At 38.6% G+C, this 25,266-nt stretch overlaps 2 protein-coding genes and 1 non-coding gene across 3 annotated transcripts; 2 read left to right on the forward strand and 1 right to left on the reverse strand.

Moving 5' to 3' along the window:
• Nucleotides 1–1,299: 1,299 nt before the first annotated feature.
• krt15.1.S (keratin 15, gene 1 S homeolog) lies at nucleotides 1,300–5,536 on the forward strand. Its single transcript, NM_001092796.1, is given in 8 exon segments — nucleotides 1,300–1,786; nucleotides 2,523–2,605; nucleotides 2,970–3,126; nucleotides 3,232–3,393; nucleotides 3,483–3,608; nucleotides 4,316–4,536; nucleotides 4,757–4,788; nucleotides 5,232–5,536. Coding segments are annotated over 8 exon segments (1,296 nt in total). The 5' UTR covers nucleotides 1,300–1,351; the 3' UTR covers nucleotides 5,312–5,536.
• Nucleotides 5,537–10,833: 5,297 nt separating this feature from the next.
• Nucleotides 10,834–13,901, forward strand: krt34.S (keratin 34 S homeolog). The gene is made up of 8 exons (XM_018237680.2): nucleotides 10,834–10,888; nucleotides 10,919–11,229; nucleotides 11,631–11,713; nucleotides 11,982–12,138; nucleotides 12,291–12,452; nucleotides 12,587–12,712; nucleotides 13,022–13,242; nucleotides 13,656–13,901. Exons 1-8 carry the CDS (start codon nucleotides 10,834–10,836, stop codon nucleotides 13,732–13,734), a joined length of 1,194 nt encoding a protein of 397 aa, XP_018093169.2. The 3' UTR covers nucleotides 13,735–13,901.
• Nucleotides 13,902–20,762: 6,861 nt separating this feature from the next.
• Nucleotides 20,763–20,834, reverse strand: trnac-gca. The gene has a single exon. It is a non-coding gene; the product is annotated as a tRNA-Cys (tRNA).
• Nucleotides 20,835–25,266: the final 4,432 nt, after the last annotated feature.

A 25,266-nucleotide genomic window follows, 5' to 3' on the forward strand; every position in this document is an offset into this window, starting at 1 on the left:
AGTATTATTTAGGATTCTCACTGGGACGGCTGGATGAAAATCCCAAGTTATGTGATTCACGTGGCTGTATAAAGGGGTCTGTATTGAAGACTGAGACATTGCTGGACATATACAGTATATATACTGGGCTCGCTCACTCTTGGCTTTCTCATGGCCTCCAACCCATAGAATGTAAACCTTCCATGTGTAAGATGCACCAGAGGACATCATCTTCAGATCTATGTTTTCTCTGAGATCATTGAGTACAGGAGAAAAGTCCAACAGACCATACCTCACATATAAAGTGATGACAGATCATTAGATCTCACATGCATTGACTGACATAAATGATACTATTCATATATATATATATATATTTACACAGAGTTCCTAGCGAAAAACAGGATCATACTGGGAATAACTTTGTTGTGCAGTTTGATCAATATCCTTAGCTTCTCAAACATGTAATAGTAACAAATAGAATTTTAAGTATTCTGATTTTCTCTAAAAACCTTATGCAGAGTAGTTGATCTTCACTCTCAACAGCAACAATGATGATGTTCTTTTATAAATGGCCATGTCACAGTCTCACAATTCACAATTAATACCATGTTCCCTTAGGAAGTTATTGTGTAAACAAGCTATGTGTGAATATTGTATGTAAAGGGCACCTTAATGCTTCCAAAATATAAAAAAATTGCTTGAAAATATTGTATTTTGTGCATGTTCACTTTGGTTGTGGCTTCTTTTTTTTTCCTCTTTAAACCCTGATTCACCCAATCTAAATCCTTTTCAGAGTCAAAAGTTCATCGTTGTATTTTTAAGAACCTGTTTCTACTGTAAATTAACGAAGATGTGAAGCTCATCCATGGGCTTTTGGCATAAACACAGGAGAATGAAACTACACAATACACCTGATTATTTGCTTTTGTGCTTGGTCATCAATCTTGAAGTTGACCTTAACAACGTAACCCTTGTATTTTGTACTATTTGTCTTTCTGCAAACAAGGACGTGTGTGTGTGTGTTTGTATAAACTGACAATGCGCCAATAACTGAAAGTTGACCCCTGCATTGCAATCATAGCCTAAAGGAGAGAACTGAATAATCTGAAGGAGGCTTTTTGAGAATCCAAGAGAAAGAAACCTTGATACACATCTGTCACAGAAGCATCCATATTAAGTAAAGTTTAATAAAGCTACAAATTGGCATGTATCCAAGTAGGAGGGACATTAGATAACAAAAAAACTTTGTCATGACAACCCCAGTTGTTAACAGAATAAAGGGAGCTTCATTCATCGTAGGGCACAGACAATCCAACAGCAAGCTCAGTAGAGTTTTCTAAAGTGCTTTTGCTTCTCTCTTAATCTCATCATGAGCTTCAGCTCTTCTAGGGTGGGCAGTAATATTTCCTCTAGATTATCTACTGGTGTCTATGGAGTCCCATCAGGTCTCCAAGGTGGTTATGGTGGGTCAGGGATTTCCAAAAGCACAGTTAGGTTGACCTCTTCAGCCTTAGGATCTGGATTTGGAGACACAACATCCTTTGGTGGCACTGGAGCTTCCAGCTTCAGCACAACCTTTGCTTCCACCAATGCAGATGGCTTGCTGTCTGGGAATGAAAAGTCCACCATGCAGAATTTGAATGATCGCTTATCCAATTACTTAGACAAGGTCAGATGCCTTGAAGAATCCAATGCTGACCTTGAGAAGAAGATCTTTGGGTGGCATGAGAAGCAGGGGTCAGTTACTGTGCATGAGCAGAATTACTCACCATACTATTCAACAATTGATGAGCTACGTCAGAAGGTATGACAAAGAGGGTACCTCTAATAGTTCTATTTCATATTTGTGTATCTTTTTGTTACTTTTTCTTATACATCAAGGCAGTATCAATTGAAATAGCAGGCACAACCTTTACAGCTATATAGAACATAACTGCTCATAGTGAAAGTATGGAAGTCCAGTACTGTATGTGGAAACATCAATCTGAGAGACCACCCAACATTTTATCATAGTCTGTACTGAGAGATACCCTAAAAGTATGCTGGCATATGTATTCCCCTATAATGAGTAAAATGATTCTGGAGGGTTTGAGGGTAGATTGGTGTTTTTTAAAAGGATAATTTGTTCCTGGTATTAATAACATTATAATACTAACTATCCAAAAATTCTTCCTGTTGATTCTGTGCCAGTTTTATGGAGGTTCAGGAAGCAGAGACATATTGTCTATATACTCTGATGATTTAACAACATTCTCCCTTACATTTCTCTTTACTAATTTGAAAATACTTTTTGCTGGACCAAGAACTGACCACAAAATTTTGTATAATGTGCCACATCCAACAATAAATAGATGACAAACAACACAAGAACTTAATTTACAGTATTGGGTTATTTCCATAGACAACCAGTTCTAGGGAAATGATGCAATTATGCCACACATTTCACTAGGTTTAACAATGCATAGACACCATCTAAGTCATATTAGTCTATATGTCACTATTATACTGACTAAATAATTGATTTTCTGTTTGCATTGCAGATCCATGAGGCATTTATTGACAAAAATCGCATCTTTCTTGAGGCTGATAATGCAAGACTGGCAGCTGAAGACTTTAAACTCAAGTAAGTTCATACAGAAATATAGTTTCAGCCACAAAGCTAGGTGAGAACATTACAGTAGGCTGCACTTTGCAAGGATGGTGAAAGCTCACATGGAGTCCATTCAACTTTAAGAGTTGGACTTCTAGTTTTAAACAGGAATGTTGTTAATTTGGGGGGTGGGAAGAAGCTGACTACTCCTTGCTCATTCATTTGAAAGACCTGGGCTTCTGTAAAGGTAAGAGGGTTTCCAGGAGGCCAGGATGGGGGCAGCGTAGGTGTGCCATGCGCCTTCAACTCACACATCTGAAAATTCCATACAAAAAGTTTACAAAAAGAGCTATTTTATTCACACACACTCACAAATACACACTCACTGTTTTGCCAGGTATGAGAATGAACATTTAATGCGCTTGAGCGTAGAAGGGGATATTAATGGCCTGCGCAAGCACTTGGATGAGATGACCCTTTCTAGGACTGATCTGGAATTACAGATTGAGAACCTTAAAGAAGAGCTTACATATATGAAGAAAAACCATGAAGAGGTGAGGTGCAATGGTCAAGGGGTGATAGATAATTGATATTTATGGAGCATGATAATGCTTTAACCATTAGAAACGTGATTTTTGGATTTTTGTTTAACTCAACAGGAAATGAGCACGATGGGTCAACAGATGACAGGAAGTGTAAATGTGGAAATGGATGCAGCGCCAGCAAATGACCTGATTAAGGTTCTGGGTGACATGAGGGAGCATTATGAGTATTTAGTTGCTAAAAACCAACGGGATTTAGAAGTTTGGTATTTGTCTCAGGTACAGTATCTATTAAGAATAGATATTCTGCTCACTGTATTGCTGGTTACAAGTCTATGGGTAATTATATTGAAAGCTTCTGGTTCCAGAGCGAAGCTTTGCAGAAGGAAGTGGTGTCCGGCACAGAACAGGTTCAGACCACTAATACAGAAATCACAGATTTACGGCGTAGTGTTCAGGGACTGGAGGCTGAACTGCAGTCCCAGTATACTAAGGTGAGTCTGCTGAGAACTTCAAACATGATCATGTTCACTTACTGGGGGTTTCAGTCACTACATTATATTTCACAGTCTTTTGTTATCTTCAACTATCTTTTTAAAAATTTTGCTTAAATTGGACCTTAGTCACCTATAAGTTTGACAATGGTGTTACAAACATAACATTGTAGGCTTCTCTATGGCAGGTATTATGTAAAAATATAGGATCCATGGAAAACCACTGAAATCACATATGGCATCCCTTGTCAGTTTAACTATTTCAGATACCAAAACCTAAAGACTTTCCTAGAGACCCTAATTAGCCCCCCCTCCCCTTTTCCTCTGGAACAATTGCTGTGATTGGTTGTCCTTTATCTGTAAGGTAAATTATGAAACTAGCACCAAACTTTACTAACAATGATCCTTCAAAACCTACCTCCTAATTTGGAGGTGAATGCATTTCAAGCATTGTTTCAGATGGGGGTGACCTAGCTCCTAAGAATCAAAGCCCATCATTCACACATATCATAAGAGAACATGAGATACTTTTCTCTCAATATTCTTCTGCAATATATCACTATATCAAATATCCTCTTGATGACAAGATCCTATATGTACAAGCAGAAACCAGTAGATGACCGATAACTCTTGGAATCTGGGTTTAGAAATATGTCTGAAGTCCTTCATCTACCCAACAATCCTTGTACTTTATTTTATTTTCACAGAAAGCTGCACTAGAAGCGGCTGTTGGAGACACCGAGGGACGCTACGCTACTCAGCTCAGCCATATCCAGTCCATAATTGGTGGCATTGAGGCTCAGCTGTACGATCTCCGATATGAACTGGAACATCAGAATCAAGAGCATAAATCTCTTTTAGCCATTAAATCTCATCTGGAAGCAGAGATTTCAACTTATCACAAGCTGCTTGAGGGCCAGCAATTCAGGTGACTGTCTCTGGATATGGTGCGTCTCTACTAATGCACCATGGAAACTGCCCATTGCCAATCTAGCAAAGGAATCGCACCCGAAACTGAACATTTTTGCTAAATTGTTTGAAAACAGCAAACTAATTTGCAGCTAAACATAGGAAAAACTTTATAATACTTTGAAAAGTAATTAATTGTACTTAAAAATGATATTAAACAGAACTATTTTTATTTGCAGCATTGGTGACTCAAAAAAGGGTGGTGTTGGTGGTAAGTATATACTAATCCATCAATCTATTCAGCACTAATGTTATTAAACCTTATTATTATTATTCCACTCCTATCAGCCAATTTACCCAGTACAGGTATAAAATCCATTATCTGGAAAACCAGTTACCCAGAAAGCTCTGAGTTATGGGAAGGCCATCTCCCCTAGGCTCCATTTTAATTAAATAATTAATATTATTATTATTATTTCTCTGTAATAATAAAACAGTGCCTTGTACTTGATTCCAACTAAGATAGAATTAATTATTATTATTTCATGTTTAGATGATATTCTAGTAGTGATCCAAATTACAGAAAGTTCTCAGAAAACCCCAGGATTCTTGATAACAGGTCCCAACCCTTTAATAATGTTCACAATTATGAGCTGGTTAAAACACCCTCAAGAGTTATTCTATTGCAACTGACTATTTCCCTCTGTCCTGTAGATGCCAGTAGCACCACAACCACTACCAAAATCACCACCGTTGTGAAAGAAGAAGTGTCTTCGGGTCAAAAACAGAACTGAATTGTACCTTGGCATCATTCTATAAGAAATCAGCTGAAAGTATGATGGGGGCTGTGACTATGGAATGACTAAATACTGATAAATTTAAAATGAAATATGCATGAAAATAAATGACTCAAAGTTTGTTTTCTTGGCTAAACAAGAATGTAAACATATCTGCAGAGACTTGCTCTTAAACAAAATGCATGAAAAATGCTCTACGTGCAATAAACATTTCCAAGCAAATAACCGCCTAATAATTGTTTTCCTATGAATGTAGAATTTTCTTTACAACGTTTAATGAAGGATCAGGCACAAATCAAACAACCACATAAGAAACCTACCTTCTGTAGCTTTGGCCTCAAAGCAGGTGCTCGTTTTTGACTTTTTGGCTTGGAGGTAAGTTTTGGTTGCATAAAACCACGTGTACTGTCAAAACAGAAGCTCCTTTAGAGCACCTGTCCAAACCAGTTACAGTCCTTATTTAGCACCCCTGGGAACTTTTTGTATGCTTATCTTGCTCTCCAACTTATTTTTACATTTGAACTTGGCTCATGGGTAAAAAAGGTTGGGAACCTCTGCTCTAGGGGTACAAGGTACATAGTAAACATAGGAATTCTTCCAACAAGCAGTGACAAACCTACACTGTGCCAATGACATTCTCTAATGTGTAAGGGGCTTGAACGATAGTGAAGGGTCAACTGCGGCTTTGGTTGGCCCACATGGAGACAAGGAAAACTCCCGGTGGGCCCAGGTGTCAATGGTCCCTCATGCTGCTAAACATTTGGCCTATTTCATGGCCATTCCTATGTAAAGAAAAGAGACTATGAGGATGGAGGTTGAGTGAGGAGAGGAAGAATAATACTGAGAGTGGGCCCCTGGTTTAAGGTTTTTTGAATGGGCCCCTGGTGTCCCAGTGTGACAATGGCCATAATGTTGGACAACAAAGGTATGTTTGAACCCAAAGGCTCATGGTACTTTGTACAAATATTTTTCAGTGCATGGGGGCCGCTGGTCACAGAAAGATTCAGTTCTGGTACTTCTCTATCAGCTGAAACCCATGTAATACTATTAGTGGTCCTGGAGTTGAATGATTAGTTTAGCCCACTTGTAACCAAAAAAAGCAAAGATCTACAAGTTGGCCAACCTGACCACATTAACAAAGTTTCCTATGTATGACCAGATTTAGTGCAAATCTTACCAGCAAAAATGTGGATAATCTATAAAGGAAGAATCTGCTGGAAAAGTTGTCTCTTCCACAATTCTGAAGACTTTCTAAGACATCTCCTGCCAACCAGAGACATCTCCATCATCTGATTTAGGGGCAAACAATAACCGTGTTGAAAAGTGCATACTTATTCTGTGCTATAATTAGGTGGTGGAAATGTTCCCCATAGTTATACTGTGAAACTCTTTCACTAAACCTTCCTTCATATCAAAGGTCTTTATGCAAAAACAGATAGAAGTTTCAGTGTTGTCTACCTATTGGCAGACTATTGGCATGCAGGAGCTTATTAACTGCAGGGGACAGAGGGACAATGTTGCAATATGAAGACTGTGTGTGTGTGTGTGTGTGTGTGTATAAGCCCATCAAGCAGAGAAGATCCTACTAAAATAAAGAACAAAAAAATGGTTTCTATTTATTTGGCAATAGGATCTGCAAAACTGGGACTGGCCCACCGGGATACCAGGAAAACTCCCGGTGGGCCCAGGTGTCAGTGGCCCCTCTTGTTTCTAAACATTTGGTCTATTTCATGGCCATTCCCTATTTCTTGAGTGAGGAGAGGAGGAATAATAGTTTGGAAAAGTGGGCCCATGGTCTAAGATTTTCTGATGGGCCCCTGGCATCCCAGTCCAACACTGCAAGTGAGTGATACACTAGATGAAGTTATGTCCTGTTCCTCCAGGGTGATCTATCTGTGGGGTGCCCCCTCGTGTATTCAAAGCCGGCTGTTCAGCTTTAAGGCAAAAAGGGGGGTGTTCCCAAAACCCCCCTGTTTTAGTAGAAACTTAAGGCACCAAGTTATCCTGCATGCCATATTGTCAGCAAACAGATTGTTTTGGTCACAGTAAACCAAGAGCCCCCTGCAATGGATACCGGTGAAGCTCAGGTTTAATCAGAATGATAGAGACACTGGCTCAAGGTCTGCAGCTGGGCCCCTACAAAAAGTTACAGACATTTCCAGGAATTGAACCGATTCCTACAGGGCAGTCAAGAGGGATTTGGATATTAGGGTCTTCTATACCTTTGATCAAGAGCATTCTAGGCAGATATTGCTCCTACCTGGTCTTGATTTCAAATAAATATTTTCCCTCCAGTATAGAAAACCTGGAACAGAGCCATAAGCAATGGAGTAGAAAACAGTTTAAAAGCTGTTTTACAAGTAGAGGAATTACATTTTATAACTGTTCAATTAGATAATTACTGGGTGTGACCCATGAACATCACTGTGAACCCAGAGAGGCTTCGGTTACAGTATTTCAGCAGCAACAGTAGAATGATTTATGTGGATGATTTATGTGGATGATTTATGTGGATGATTTATGTGGATGATTTATGTGGATGTTGGCAACTTGACAGGATAATAATGTGTGTGAGAAGCAGCTGATACACAACCTGCAGCACAATATCACCTATAGGAGGCAGCTTGACAAATCTCACAGTGATATAATAGGTTAGTCTTGGCTCACAATAAAACCCTCATCACCTCACTTGCCGAGCATCTTGTTAAGGAATAATAACACAACACGATGGCTGAGAAAGTGAATGCTGTCTGGACTGATACCATTGGAGCAAGTGGCCAACCAAATGGAACCAGTAATGAAATATATCATAGTAGATGTGGACATTGGTCTTTTCAAAGTCTGTACAGAGCATCACACCTGATATTTCCCATTCTAAGCACAATACCCATCTACTGTACCTTCACCAGGATTCAAAACAAGAAACTGAATGTTGCATTCAAATACCATTTGCCAAATTTTCCTTCTTTTCTCTGTTACCAATGAAGACAGAAGCTCTATTGTTCCATATCACTGCCAAGCTATGAGCCCATTTCCTTAAGTACACTTGACTTAAACTCATGCTCTTGACACAGCCATAAAGTATGACACATTGCAAACAAATCTGATTAGGATACAAACCTTTATTATGTCTTGAGAGGGCTTCCAGGCAACCATATTGTATAATTCAGCTAACACTTTGCTATAGGTACAGTATAAGGAGTGCTATAAAATTACAATGTGAAGTACTGAAGATGTAGCCTGGAACTATAAATGTAGGGTATTTACTGCAGAGGTGGCTACCATTGGCAGATTAATGACATGTGGCCTTGGCTACATCCACACAGGTCTCCTCTAGGCTACAGCTATGTCCGGAATCATGAAGAACCAGGAACACATGCACCTAAGCGCTCTACCTTGGGTCAAGTTCAGCATTTGCCACCAATGTCATTGGAACTGCATCCATCTTCTCCCAGCAGTTGCACCCCACTGAACCAAATAAAGCTACATATTAAAAGAAAATAGAAATAATAATTGAAAAAAAGCTAGATGGGCACCTGATCTCATTGGGTGCTATAGCCTAGGGGAGCCTGTGCATTAACCTGCTCCTAGAGACTTCTCTAGGAACGAGATGGCAATATTTACTCGAAATTGCTCTCCTAACAAAAAAGCATGAAACGGGAAGTGATACTTGTAAAGGAAATTTCAGGGCAACACCCTCTATAAATCCAAATACATTCCCAGCATTGTTTAAAATATATGTCATAATGGTGAAATGAATGTCCAAAACTCTGTCCAAAAGGGGAGATGATGCGACCCTCTCATGATTTAAAGTTAACCCAACAAAGGCACAGATGTGGTGTAGCTGGGACATAAGTGTACACATATACACTGAATATGAAGATACACGGTGAAAACATTTTAAATTTCTGAGATCATTGAACAATGAAAAAGAAAAACCCTTTACTAGAAGTGAACATAATTGTCCCTGTTGTATACATTATTAACAAGGATCCAATGGTGATCACATGCTCCTGCTCAGCTGGCAGTTGCTTTCCCTTCTGCCTTCACCAGGATAATAAAGAATAATGAAATAGCCCTTCCCCCAATATAAACCCACCTGCCATGTATATATAGAGTTATAATCCCTCTTTTTCTCTTAATAAAAATGCTACTGTCCACCCTATGGCACGCCGTAGTCTCTTTAAAGGAGTAAGACTTGGGATGTCCCATGCCTGCAGCCTGTGCTTGTTCAACAATGACATTATTTTACATTATTTTCGAAAATTTGAGTAACTGTAAGGGGCCAATTCACAAGCTCGAGTGAAGGATTCGAAGTAAAAAAACTTCGAATTTCGAGTCGTTTTTTGTGCTTCTCGACTATTGAATTGGCCTAAATTCGCCTGAGTAGAATTTTTCGAATAGATCGAAACGCTGCGACTATTCGCCATTCGATAGTCGAAGTACTAGATGGAGCGCAAAAACGTTGCGACTATTCGCCCATTCGATAGTCGAAGTACTGTCTCTTTTAAAAATACTTCGACTGCCTACTTCGCCACCTAAAACCCACCGAATTGCTTTAAAAGCCTATGGGAAAGTCCCATAGACTTGTTTTCCAAGTTTTTGATCGAATAAAAAGGCATTCGATCGAATGTAAATCCTTCGAGCGCCTATTCACCTGGTGAATATTCGCCAATTCGACTATTCGCCAGCGCGTAAATTCGCCCGAATTGCCTATTTGATTCTATTCGATTCTATTCTCCAGTCGAATTTCGAGGGATTTAACCCCTCGAAATTCGACCCTTGATGAATTTGCCCCTAAGTGTAATGGAATAGAGGCAAGATTGGACAGGCCTCCATGAGTATCGGAGGGTCTCTTTGTGGACCACAGTCCAATTCAACCACAGTGATCAATTCAACATTGTTCTAACCAAAATTACTAAGTCAGGCCCTGGACATTTACACAAACAATATAGAAATGTACAATTTTGAGGGGAAGTGACACAACTGCTTTTTCTATTACCTATGCTATCAGTCATGGTTAAAACAAACCCCACTAATTACAGCATGCATCATTTTAACTACAGACAAGCTTTTGGGAGTTGAAACCTCCAAACAATAAAATAAACTTTGCAGGGTCACATAAAAGATTTTATGATATTTTTTGTCAGAACCAGCAAAAAAAAAAAAGAAATATTAAATGGGTAACAACCCTGTATAATTATATTCAGGATCAGGTTAAATATTTCCTTAGTGAGCAGATTCCAAAAGAATAATATACTGTAAAATGTCATTTCTTGGGAGGCTGCATCAGCTTTTATGAAAGAAATAAAATAGTGTACTTGGAAAACCCAAAATGGTACATTTTATAGGTAGTGCTTTATGGCTTTTAATACAAAAACTTTATTTTACAGGTTTTCGTACCAGACAAGACTGACGACTGTCAACGCCCAGAGCGGTGATATAAAAAGGCACAACGCGAGCTGATGAGTTACAAGAGGAATTCAGTGGACACATCTAACTAGAGGTTTCCAGTCATCATGAGTGTCAAGCAAAGTCATAGATTTTCATCTGGGTCCGGCTGCTTTGGCGTCAGCCATATACACTCAAGTGGATCGTACAAAGCCCACAGCATGCATGGAGGAGGCTACGGAGGCCTAAGAAGTTCCTTAGGAGGGTATTGTGGCATCGGTGGTGGAAGCATTGGTGGTGGAAGCATTGGTGGTAAAAACGAAGGCATGCTGAATGTCTGCGAGAAAGAAACCATGCAACTGCTGAATGACCGACTGGCAAACTATCTAGGCAGAGTCCGCTCTTTGGAGGAGGAAAACGGTCAGTTTGAGAGGAAGATTAGAGAATGGTATGACAAACAGGTGCCATTCGCCTTCCCCGATTTCAACAACTATTACAGGACTATTGAAGAACTTCAGAATAAGGTACTTTATCATAAACTTTTAGCTTATACTTTTCCTAACATGAGCTTATGGTATGGAAGTCAGCATATGTGTAGCAGGACCCAACATGCGTTGGGGTCCATTATCCAGAAAGCTTTGAAATATGGCAATGCCATTACCCGTACTCTCCTATTTAAAATGAACATTCTTCATTATGATTAATTTGGCTTTGATAATTAATAAAAAGCCAATGCTCTATCTAATGGTCCCTTAGATGAAATAGTATAAATCCATGTTTTTAATGTTGAAATGGTTTTCAGTAGTCTTAAAGCATGGTGCTCCACATTATGGAAAGATCCCATATCTCAAAAGCTCCAGGTTCGAAGCAGGTAACCAAGTTTATACCTGTACGAACCAAAATCCCATGTTTTTACATATTGCAGATTCTCCATGCATGTTCTGGAAATGCCAACCTAATCCTGCAGATTGATAATGCCAGACTGACCTCTGATGATTTCAGGAACAAGTAAGTCATTTTGACTTTTGAGTTGCCTTTAATTTAAAAAAAAAAAGCCATGAGTGAATGCCCTTTGACTATAGGAAATTGCAGGCAGTAGAAGCCATTGCCAAAAGCCACACTTTGTACGATGCCAAATCATATTCCTAAGACCTTTTCCTCCTTTAATAAATCTAAATCTTGGCCATTACAACAAATATTTTATTTACGAAAAAAAGGGACCCCACATTTCCAGATCTGATATTTTTAGTGTTGCTTATTTATTGCCTACTCATAGATTTGAAAGTGAAGCTTCTTTCCGCATGGGGGTTGAGGGAGATATGAATGGCCTTCGCCGAGTCCTGGAGGAGCTCAACATGACCAACAGTGACCAAGAAATGCAGAGACAGAATCTGAACGAGGAGTTGACCTTCCTGAAGAAGAATCATGCTGAGGTAAAGGAGAATAGTGGGAGAGAGACTACTGGTCAGTAGTCCAAGACAACAATCCTGCCATTGTGCAGAAGAACTTATATTTGATAATGATAATACAAAAAAAAATCTCAAAGCCTCATGTCCTCATCCCATGATTGTGTCTATTCATTTAGGAAGTGGGCAGCCTGCGCTCTCAGCTGGGAGCAAGGGTAAACGTGGAAGTGGATGCTGCTCCTGGTGTGGATCTAAACCGAGTTTTGGGCGAAATAAGAGACCAATATGAAACCATAGTGGAGAGGAACAGGAGGGAGGCTGAGAACTGGTTCTTGAACAAGGTGATGACAGTTGCACTGTGGAAGTTGTGATTTAACACTACATATGTTAAAATGTTCCTATTTTTTAGGAATTCATTCTAAAATACATTTTTGCATTGGTAAAAACGGAGACAACTTTTTTTGTTTTTTTTTAGAGTGAAGAGTTGAACCAGCAAATAAGCAGTGGAGCCAACCAACTACAGACAGTCCAGACTGAAGGCATCCAAATGCGAAATACAATTCAAGGCCTGGAGATTGAACTGCAGTCTCAAAATAGCATGGTACAGTCATTAAGCTTAGCACTTTTTACTGAGTTTAGTCAATTGTTTGTATACACCACATTCTGCATAGGGTTCTCTGGTGACATTTTTCTATCATGGTAACTAGAATTCCTTCTCCTCAGTTGATATGATTTCACGCATTGCCTCTCTGATCCATGATCCATCTCCATATAAACTAGTGCTGCATGGATCCCATGCAAAACCTTATCACAGTTCATTAAAATAACCTCAAGATGTTACTTCTGATTTCTTAACTTATCTAGTTAGCCTTGATGATTATTGCCCTCTTAATATGATATTTATTTTTAGAGAGGGGCCCTGGAAGGCACCTTTGCAGATACTGAATCCCGCTACGGTGGTCAACTTTCCCAACTTCAATGCCTGATTAATAATGTCGAATCACAACTAGGAAACCTTAGATCAGACCTGGAAAGACAAAGCTTTGAGTATAAAGCGCTCATGGATGTTAAGACACACCTAGAAATGGAGATTGCAACATACAGGCGCCTGCTTGAAGGAGAAGACAGACAGTAAGTAGACAATGTATATGGTTTGCCTGATTGTTGGATTGACAAATTTACAATAATAAGCACAAACTATTAGAGTGTAGCCATAAATAAATCAGTGCTTTGTTGCACTTGTATCAGTCACTATTGTGATGCCCATTGAAAGCATTCTTCACCCCTGTCAAAGCATTGTTGCATCAAGGTAAATTGTAGTTCTTGGTAGACTGAAGCGCTGTAATGACAATAATCCATGTCTTGGGTCAAGATCTCTGAATCTCTTTAGATTCTATAATTTGATCTTACTTATTTTCTTAAAATAGGAAAGCCTTTCTTCTATCAATAAATTGTATTGTGAAGGCACCAAGATTGTTTTGTTTGATCATTGAGGTTCCCAGGGTATAACATGTTTCTAACAATATGAAATTAATTTCTTGCAGGCGAGGCTCAACCAGAGACATGGGCCAAAACAGGTCAAAGACAGTGACCATGGTGGAAGAAGGGTGTCGTAAAGCTTAATCGGCCTATGAATAAGTGTTGAGACCATGCACCGAACCCAATGTTGGCTTTGTAGCATTTCTAAACTTGCTGAATGATTTTGCTCATCTTTTTTGCATTGTACCGCAGATCTCTCATATCTTGGGATTGTTCTGGGTTTCTTTATATGAACTTCTGAAAACTGTACCTATCAAGCCTCTTAATAAACCTGTCTAATGCATTGAAATGATGTTCTGTTGCCTTGTTTTTTATGCTCTCTGTCCCTTGGCTGCAACACTACAGAAAGTGGTATCACGTGAGCTTGTGGTTAGCAAGAGGAACTTTACTGTGCCAAGAATGCCTTCAAAACAAGAGGAGCATAACATAGATTTAATACGGCAAGAATGTACTTGCGGAGATACCGGTCACACTAAAACACAGTAATCAGGAGGAAAAATAAACACTAAATGCAAATACCAAGAAATCCTAGGAATAAAAATAAATGTTGGTGAGCCACAGTTGAACTTAGGAGCTTCAATTCAAGGAATAGAAGAATATGGGGCTGCTTCTATAAATCACAACAGCAGCAGCAATTGGCAAACTGAGAATATGTCAGCAGTTTAGTCTGAGCTTGTCTTCAATAAATCTGTCCCAATGGCGGCAAATGGTACATAGTTCATGTGGGTTAAATAGTCCTCCTTGTCCCACTTCTGAACATGAACCTGAATACCTGACAAGTTAGAAGTTGAAGGAAACTAAGATAACATGTTCAACATTATCATTATTATTTTGTTGCAGCAATCGGCAGTATTTCTCTGCCACAATTGTTTGTCATCAGCTTATCCTCCCAAATAGATTCAGGTCTGGCTTCTGGACACTAATGCCGAAGAACATTTATCATTAAAGCGATACTGTCATGGGGAAAATGTTTTTTCCAAAACACATCAGTTAATAGTGCTTCTCCAGCAGAATTCTGCACTGAAACCCGTTTCTCAAAAGAGCAAACAGAATTTTTTATATTTAATTTTGAAATCTGACATGGGGCTAGACATATTGTCAGTTTCCCAGCTGCCCCCAGTCATGTGACTTGTGCTCTGATAAACTTCAGTCACTCTTTACTGCTGTACTGCAAGTTGGACTGATATCACCCCCCAGCAACCCAACAACAGAGAATTGAAAGGTAACCAGATAGCAGCTCCCTAACACAAGATAACAGCTGCCTGGTAGATCTAAAAACAGCACTCAATAGTAAAATCCAGGTCCCACTGAGACACATTCAGTTACATTGAGTAGGAGAAACAACAGCCTGCCAGAAAGCAGTTCCATCCTAAAGTGCTGACTCTTTCTGAAATCACATGACCAGGCAAAATGAGCTGAGATGCACCTACACACCAATATTACAACTAAATACACTTGCTGGTTCAGGAATGACATTTTATATTGTAGAGGGAATTATTTGCAGTGTAAACAGTGTCATTTAGAAAAATTCTTGAGAAAATTATCCCAATAATTATTGCTGAAAAGAGGCCCCAGCTAGGTGTTCTGTAGGCATCTTATAACATCTACAGACATTAGCATCAGGAGATGGTCTTCTTTGTAGGACAAGATTGACATATGGGAAAGTGACGTTTGTGCATGTGGGGTGTCAGTCGAGTGTAACCCAATGGGGTATTGGCTTAGGCTGCACCTTTATGTGCCACTTGACATGGCTTGGGAATGATGGTGGTCTTTGATCACTTCCATTGCTTTTCTTCTGTAAACAAGATTTTCCTGCTTGGAGTTACATGTTATTTTATAAACCTCCTGAAACATAGTGAGGGCCATTTTAAAAGACAAGTGCAATTTTGGATGCAAATGCTATGGGTTTTTTTTACCCGCAGTGCAGCATTGTGCTCAATAATAACAAATGCACCTGCCTGGTGCACCCCCACACCTATGTATAGCAGTGTGTATCCGTATCTAGTGTATTGCAATCAGTGTTTGAATTCCAGGTACATGTCAGTACAATAGAACACCCCGTATACAGGACACTCTCTGTGCAAATGATTCAAAAGGAAAGTCAAGAGACGGCAATTGGCTTCCCCAGGATCAGCAACAAATGCGACAATAAACAGAGGGAGGGCGGTTTGGGGAAAGTAATAATCAAATAAAATTGGAAGGAAATGCACGAATATGAGCAAAATGCAAAATGATAGTTGTGGTGCAATGCTGCCCCCTGCTGCCTTCCAACAACTGCCCATTGGTCTAGACCAGGGGTGTCCAAACTTTTTGCAACGAGAACCAGATTTGGTGAGGTGGGCCGACCATTCAACGTATGCCCTTTAGATACCTTATTGAAGAAGGTCAATTAATTGCACTAATAATTCATTGTGGATTGTTGATTGATTGTTGATCATATTAGCACAAGCCGCTTTAGAATTAATGATTGAAGTCTAATGAATTATTTATTGATTTAAGCGCTGGCACTTTAGATACCTCAATTAATTGAAGGAGGTTTAATTAATTGCACTAATAATAACGCCCAACACCTTATTAATCAATTCACTTAAATATATTAATCAATTTACTTAAATATAAATCCCTTTTTTGGGTTAAAAGAATTTTAATAATCATTCGTGCTCTATGATTCGACTCTCAATTATACAAAGGAAAATTGTGCCAACTGTATATTTTGCTAATATATCCCCAAAACGACCCAACAATGATTATTCGTGTTATCAGTAATTAATCAACAATGAATTCTTGATTAATGATTTTTAAATTATTTTAACCCAAACAAGGGATTTATATTTAAGTAAATTGATTAATAAGGGGTTCCTTTTTCTAATCTACAATATACAAATCTCAATTGGCACTGGAGGGTTCAGTAGGCAGGGCCATGACATGGTGAAGGGCCTATCGTCAATTGCTGTTTCAATCTTAGGGAATCCTGCCTGGTTCTCCAAATTAGGAAAAACGGCAGGCAATTTTGACCCCCCAAAAACCAGGATGTCCTGGTCAAAACCAGGTGGCAACTCACAGCTTAAAGGGCAACTCACCTTCATTAGCAAAACTGTAAAACCAAAGAAATATGTTCAAACTCTCATAACCTGCCAAATTGTGTAAAATGAACATGGTAATTAGGGGGTGTGGCCACAAAATGGGCGTGGTCAATTTTTTTGTCCCTCTTTTTATTTCCAAAATGTTGGGAGGTATGGAGTGAGGGGGGCAGCATAGCCTAGCCCCTAATCACATGGCACTTAATCTCTGTATATTTACACTTACATTTCTAATAATGTTTGTCTTTCCTGTGTGCACTTTCCTATACTGTATAATTGTGCCTGGGCCAGAAGCGCTTTATAAATAAAGTTCTAACACAAAAACAAATCTTCCATTGAAATCCTGGCAGTGTTCTAAGTGCTGTTCAGCCACGTGTCCACGAGGGGGTACAATTGCCTCATATTTAGAATCTGTCATCCGATTTACTTTCATTATCCTAAGTTTGTTTATTTCTGAGAACCTTTTATGCGAAACATTCAAGAAGAAGGGCAAATACCAAACGTAAGAAGAACTGAGCCCAGATACAGACAGATTTGGGGATTTATGGCCCACGTTTAATCGCTCTTCATGGCTCGATAAGCAACATTTGGGGGTATATTTATCAAAGAGTGACGTTAATAGTGAAGTTCCACCACTAGAGTGAAATTCCGCCACTCTCCATTCATTTCTATGGGATTTTTAAAGGTGTATTTATCAAAGGGTGAACTTTCACTTTCACCCATTGATAAATACGCCTTTCAAAATCCCATATAAATGAATTGAGAGCTGCGGAATTTCACTCTAGTGGCAGAACTTCACTCTTTGATAAATTTACCCCTAAGTTGGTGCATTGACTCACCTGCTTCTTCCTAGTTGTCATCCTATTGATGGTATTAAGGGGAACCCATTTAGGTTCTATCCTAAGGATTTCATCTAGGGAAGCTAGAAAGGGTAATACAAATATTTATAGAAAGGTCTTTATTTCTTTTTGAGGGAATAAGCTAAATATTTTCATGGTTTGAGAATTGTATGTTTCCCAGATGATCTTTCAAGGTGGAGCTAGAAATACATAGGCAACTGTAGTTCCTTGAATTCACATCAATTCTTATGTTGAATCAGATATTTGAGTTTCCCTACTCTCGACTCGGCCAAAGCCCCTTTTTAGAGTAGATTACAGCTATTATATCAAAGTGCATATTCTAGGGAAGTAACGCTACCCTTGGGTTATTGAGATAATGTTAACTCTTCAAGGGAGTAAGGAAGTAATGTAATCTGCAGATCTAGTAAACCTTCATTTCTTTGCCCTAGGCCACCAATACCCTACAGCATTGTTTTGACCAAAAAAGGTCAACCTGAAATAAACCAGGAGTCTCTGCTCTGTATGACCATGTATTATTCATTTGTTGCAGTCATTTAAGAACCTGATTTTCCCCATCTTACCCTACGCTAACCCTATGAGATAATGATTTATGTGTCCCTGCTTCTTAAATAAATGTAAATGATTAACATTACACCCAATAAGTCTAGCAGCCAAGTCAATTTGGATAGTTAACAAGGGTTGGTTGCCAGTACAGTTGCCCATCCGGTCTGAACATGAATTATTAGTCTTTTAAATGATGTGATGTCATTGCACCAGCTTGCTTCAAGCAATAGAAAACTTGAAGGATCCAGTTGGAATCTTGGAAAATTCCTTCATTTACAATGATACACCTTCATCCAGGCTCCAGGGATCTCTTGTCGCCCCAAAACTGGTATCTGCAATTTCTATTTATTGCTAAAGCTGGATACATCCAGTTATTAGGTAAGTGGAACATAATGGAAGGGTAAGTAAGTTCTTTATAGTGTACAAACCCTTCTCTAGAACTGCACCTGTAGCTGGGGATCCTCATGCTAAACCATCTGATAACTCATGAGCAGTACATGTTTTCATGGTAGACCATTACGTCTAAAAACACATTGTCAACTCTAAGATGATTCTTATATATGCAGTTATACCAAATAGAAATGTTGAGGAGATTAAATTAAATATATTGTAGGGAAAACAGTTGGCCAAATGGATGGTTAATGTACATTTGGCCCAGCAAAATTGCCAATTACTATTGCTCTGTTCATTTGGGCTGATAGCCTGAACAACTGGATCAGCAGAAAACCAAGAGAAACATCTACCATGAATACATAGACCCTAACTGTAACCATAATACATAGACAAGGGGCATCAGCAATTTTTGTATGGACAGATCAACAGCAATCTAACAGTATCACAGGATGGTTTGTCAAAAATAAGTACCCCCACCAAGACAGACAAGATGCCAAGACAGTGGGACACTGTGGTTATTATCAGATAAAAAGCTGGCCACTTATGTCCAATCCAGACCAAGAGTTCTCCACCAGTGGAGAAAATGTTGATCCACCGCCATCTTTAGTTTCCACTGACAGGCACGGCGTTGGTGTGGCTTTAAGCACAAAAATGCAAAAGTGTAAATTTTTGACCCCAAAATGCATATTAAAGACATGGCACAAGGCAATGGATCAGGAATAGGCCATTAGGGAGAAGATTTGCATCAACGTGAGGTTCCTACTTGAACATTTCATTCTAATGATCTATTTATTAATAGAAAGGAATATTCTTCTTTCAGTGATTAATAGTCAATCATTATGTTTAATTTAAAAGGGCCTGCCCCATGATAATTGTACCAACGCACACAAATACCCACTCACTGAGTAGCGCAGTTTGTGAAGATGTAACAAGTATATGATGGCCACATGGGGAGCTAGGGTACAGAACTTTGCTGCAAGTTGATGATCAAGCCTATGTATTTTAAGACTTGGGATATAAATGTATTGTGCATCTATTCATGGCCATACCTTAATTAAACAATTATAGCAAACACATTATGCCAAATGCAGAGTATGTTGGTAAGCACAAGTAAAGTGTCCAATGACTTGGAGTTTACTGCTGTGAAGTCCAAACGTTAATGCAGAACTAGAGGCTCAACTTAGCAAATTTATCAGAAACCTAGATGAGACCGGTTCACTAGATCGATGCCCACCCCTCGCCATCTTACTGACATAGTCACGTGTATGTTGGATCCCTTGGCCCTTGGGGCCCTATGCAACTTGAGATGCACCCCTTGATCTTAGCCACTCCTGTATCACCTTGATATTATTAGATGGTTTCCTGCCCGTACCTTTCCCTGGAAGGGTCTGATTCCTCTGTTCTACTGTGCCCTGGTACAGATTCAGTTTTGGAATATATAAAAACATATCTGAAAGGCAGTAAAAGAAATTCCATTATCCTTACAGAAGATTCATAGGGTCCATTAATGACATTGAAAAACGTCCATATCTTCTGTTTCATTCCACTTTCTTGTTTGTGATTGCAAGCTCTTTTGAGCAGGTCAGTATTTACCTCCTGAATTCGTTTTTTTCTTGTAGTTTAGTAATGACCTGGTCAATTCCTGGCCTCCACATGGCAGGGCAGTGGGTGACCTTTGGTGTCCTGTGTTAGTTTTCATTTCAGGGAAAGAAAACGACAGAAATATTGTCTTCTATTCTAATAAATAAACATGAGGAGGCACATCTATCAATGGTCGAATTTTGAATTCATGGGAGTATTTTTTTAAAACTTCCACAAACTCCCATAAATTCGAAATTCAACCAATCTAAATTTATTGATAAAATGGAATTTTGTCAGCTCGGATGAATTGAATCGACCCAGAAAATTTGAATTGAATTCGATTCCAATTAGAAAACTCAATTCGAATTTTAAAAACTCATTGTCAGGAAGGCTGCAAACATCACCAAATTGATCCCTGCACCTCTCCCACTGACTTATACAGCAATTCGGTGGGCTTAAGGTGGCGAATACTCGAATTCGAGTTCTTAAAGGGCCAGAGTATGATAAATCTTGAAATTCCAATTAAAACTCAAATCGAGTTTGGATAGTTCACAATTTTTTGACCAAAATAAATTCTAAAATTTGAATTCAAATTTTCACTTTGACCCTTAATAAATCTGCCCTTATTATCATGCCAAATCATTATAAAGAGGATAGGGGGCACCCGGATTTGAACCAGGGACCTCTTGATCTGCAGTCAAATGCTCTACCACTGAGCTATACCCCCTGATTCCATTGTGTGTTTCCAGACAGGAGTGATTTAGGTGGCAACATAAGGCCTTGTTTGTCTTTTCTTACATTATTTACTTATCACTCTGTGAGATGGAAACATTTCCAATTATATTTATGATGTATTGTCAGAAATGGGATCTAAGCCTTATTGGACCCTATAAATGATCAGGCTTAGAATATTAATATGTAATAAGGTTTATTAAAGGGTAACTGGTGTAGAACTGAAAATGTCATAATAGCTTCCTCTCTAGGAAATAAGAAACTTTCTACATTCGAAAAATTCCTTTAATCCAGTTGAGGGCCTGGTTCATAGGCAGATATGTGTTTGGAAACTAAGTTATTCCAAAATGTGAGGTCTGCATGGACTCGGCAATGTCCAAATGAAATAATTAAATATAAAAAGTGATTAAGTGTGGGCCAATCCCCATTATTAATGCATTAAGACAAAGAGTGCCTTTCCTTTCTCTGAAATCATCAATCCCAGCCATGATTTGCACATGTTACTATACTAACCCTTTATAAATGTATGATGTAAAAGGAAATGAAGCGAGGAGGCAAAACTGATTCAGAATTAATATCTGAACTCTTATCAGCAATGTCACGCACTAAACATTACACAACTGCGTGTTTGTGTAACTCACACTTATCACTTGTAATTCAGCTCTTCTTGCTAAAGCTAAGCTACAATTCCTTCCTTGCTGGTGAAATGATACTACTTTTCACAGAACAAGTTCCCTTGCTTGAAAGAAGGGAATGAAAGATATTGAAAGAGATCCGAGCGATAAAAGGTTTAATTAGCGGGGATTAGCTAATTAATCAGATAAAAAAATATTTTTCAAAAATTAAAGAGCAGCATCCCACCTATAAGATCTGGGCATTCAAGAATCAAAAGAAGCCAAACTTTAATAAGAATCATGTTGGGTGGAATAGTGTGAAACTGTTTATTGTTTTGGAAGTTCCACCAAAAATCCAGTTTGATGCAGAAATACTCCAAATTCAAGTCTATGTTTCTCTGTTGTGTCCCACAGGAAAGCATAGACCTTTAGAAGAGAAAACTTGAGTAACTGAAGGCAGTAACAGAACTATCATCCCCAGCACCTGGGTGAAGGCAGAGCAGCTGGGTCCTCTCTGGATACAGTTTTCAGTGAGAATTTGTTGAAGCATCCAGAGGGCCCTAGGAGGTGCGGGTCCGGCTGCTCTGCCTCCACCTGGGTCCTGGCCGTGATAGTTCTGTTACTGCCTTCAGGTACCCAAGTTTTCTCTTCTAAATGTCTATGCTTTCCTGTGGGACACAACAGAGAAACATAGACTTGAATTTGGAGTATTTCTGCATCAAACTGGATTTTTGGTGGAACTTTCAAAACACACTATTCCACCCAACATGATTCTTATTAAAGTTTGGCTTCTTCTGATTCTTGAATGCCCAGATCTTATAGGTACCCAAGTTTCCTGGTCTAAAGGTCTATGACTATGACCCCTGGTAGTCAATCCCTGTCTGAAGGAGCTTAAAATGAAATAGAACAATTTAACTAAGCCATCTTTCTCAGCTCTAAAGGAAGCCTACCATTTTTTTGTGAATTCCCATTTCTACAGTTTTTAAAAAATATATTCGTTGGGTTCATTTATTTTCCAGCACCCCTAACCCCCATCAATTCATACCTAAAGACATATTGTTACTTTTACACCAATATTATCTAACACTCAACAGTTTCCTCCAATAAATAATATGTCATTTCGACTATTTCTTAAAGGGATACTGTCATGGGGGGAAATTTTTTTTTTCAAAATGAATCAGTTAATAGTGTTGCTCCAGCAGAATTCTGCACTGAAATCCATTTCTCAAAAGAGCAAACAGATTTTTTTATATTCAATTTTGAAATCTGACATGGGGCTAGACATATTGTCAATTTCCCAGCTGCCCCCAGTCATGTGACTTGTGCTCTGATAAACTTCAATCAAATTTTACTGCTGTACTGCAAGAATTGAGAAGGAAAAACAGCAGCCTGCCAGAAAGCATTTCTCTCCTAAAGTGAAGGCACAAGTCACATGACCAGGGGCAGCTGGGAAATTGACAATATGTCTAGCCCCATGTCAGATTTCAAAATTAAATATAAAAAAAACAGTTTGCTCTTTTGAGAAATGGATTTCAGTGCAGAATTCTGCTGGAGTAGCACTATTAACTGATTCATTTTGAAAAAAAATTTTTTCCCATGACAGTTTCCCTTTAAAGAATGCTGAATTTTTCCAAACTGCAGCCTGTCTTGCCAATGGTATTAGATCAGTAAGAAGATCTTAAAATTGATTCCAAGATGTATTACCCTACTTCTTATCACTATTGTTGTCTTTTTACATCATGAGTAACATCTTAAAAGGAAACAAAGGGCGGCTTTGCCTCCCAGAAACTACAGTCAGTCTTCAAATATTGGCCATGGTGCCAGAACATCTACGTGGGAGCTGTTCCTATTGTTCCTGATATTTTTCTTCCACATCTTATGTAATGTCTATATTTGCAAATTGGAAGAGTTTCATTCCGATCTATTAAATCTCATTAGATGTTACTGGGTGTGTATAGAGTAGATACCTACATGTATCAATCATATGTAAATAATGTCCAACTCATTCTCTACACATGCAAGAAATGAAATGGGAGAACACAATGGACTATTAATAGAGATTGTATTAGGTGTAGGCACAGAATTGTACATGGCCAATATCAGAGACAAGCCAAATTGCTCGGTTTAGAAATGGCATGAATTTATGAATGAATTCAATTTGTGTGCCACCCAGTTTGTTGCATCAGTTTTTAATTTCCATAATAATAATAATAACAATAATTCCCTACAGAATAGGTTTGCTGATATAGGAGCAGTAGAACTTGTCTGCACAGAGCCCCAACATCAATTCAACATCTACTATCAGTTTTATCAGCATGGATGATGTCATTAGTTATAATCGGTGCCTAGTGATGTCATCTGTTTCACATGCCTCGCTGATGCACGTGCATCATAAAAATAATGGTTATTCTGTAAAATACGAGGATATTAGAAATCACCTTGGATCTGTTTGAAGGCCTTGTGTTAAATGAGACGGAATTTAAATGTTGCGTTAATAATACTTAAAATGGCATTTATTATAGTTCTTGCTGTAGAAAATGTGAGATCAGTGTCATGTTCCCACGTTTCTGTGTTTTTCTACACAAACGTGAATTTTTAATGAAGTTACTCATTGCTGTAATGTTGTAAATTTGACTTTATGAGACAGGAATGTTGTAAAATTCCCATAACCTGTGATGCTGTATAATTATAGGATTTTTATAGGATTATATATAGGATTATTTTATAGGATTTTATCTGTGTCTGTTGGTCAGAAATGATTCACTTGGGCAATTAACGGAGGCCTGCTGTCAACATTGCATTCATGAGTGAGAAGAGTAATTTATTTATTGGAGTCGCTTTACTACAGTCAAGATCCAACATAGTCTTCAAGTCCGGTGATGAATTCCGTGATGGACCCATCCCAGACCAGAAAGCTGTGCTTATAAATGTGTGTGACTCCTCTTCTCAGCATGTTCTTTCCATATAATACACATGAGCGTTAAGTGTCAGTTTGCCACAAGTTTAAGAGGAAAATTAACTCAGAGGAACTTTGTTGGAGATGGAGCTTTGCAGGTGGTTAAACCAAGCAACTAGATGGCAGTTTCAATTTCAACTTTCAAAGTTTTACCTTTCAGAGCCTTGGATATTGAGTGAGTTCTGTAAACAAAATGTTTGCTCCTTGAGATATAGATAGTTAGATCACCAGTGCACAGATAACCCCGCCCCCACCCACATCATGGACTCCTGCTAACAGAACAGTCACAACAAAGGATGACAGGGGGAGAGTGGTATTAATGGCAATCTAATTATCTACCTACAAGAACAAAACCACAAAGTAGCTTTAATCCCCCAATATAAATTGTTCCAATCTGCCATTGCTTTCATTTCTGTATCTGTATGTAGTTTATGTATCTATAGCATTATCTAATTCATATTATATTTGGAAAGTTACAAAGAAGCCATACTTACTTGCTACTAAGTAGACAGGCTGAAGGCCAGACTGTGGCACAACAACTGGTAAGATTTGCACCACCGTAGCCCATAAGCAAAGAGTTTTCGGTACTTACGGCTAGCTGGGCCATAACAATGTGTCCCCTGCTTGACACGCTCTAGGAATATTAACCATCCCTTAAAAACATAGGCAATAAAAATACATTAAAAGGACACTGTATAAAGAGCCAAAAACTTGGCTAAAACTTTTTGTAAAATGTTAAATGTGTTAAAAATGTATTCAGTGACTTTTAAAGTCCTCATGATCCCCATCTTACTATGATCAACTGATATAATATTGCCAACATTTCTGGTGTATAAATCCGCCGAGATAAGGCTTTC

This window comes from Xenopus laevis, chromosome 9_10S (assembly GCF_017654675.1).
Source record: "Xenopus laevis strain J_2021 chromosome 9_10S, Xenopus_laevis_v10.1, whole genome shotgun sequence".
NCBI lineage: Eukaryota > Metazoa > Chordata > Amphibia > Anura > Pipidae > Xenopus > Xenopus laevis.

Bases quoted from the DNA above. Each gene is read 5' to 3' on its own strand.
- krt34.S (XM_018237680.2), top strand. From the start codon at position 10,834: ATGAGTGTCAAGCAAAGTCATAGATTTTCATCTGGGTCCGGCTGCTTT. The intron at 11,714-11,981 runs GTAAGTCATTTT...GCCTACTCATAG, and splicing joins TCTGATGATTTCAGGAACAA to ATTTGAAAGTGAAGCTTCTT. The intron at 12,453-12,586 runs GTGATGACAGTT...GTTTTTTTTTAG, and splicing joins AGAACTGGTTCTTGAACAAG to AGTGAAGAGTTGAACCAGCA.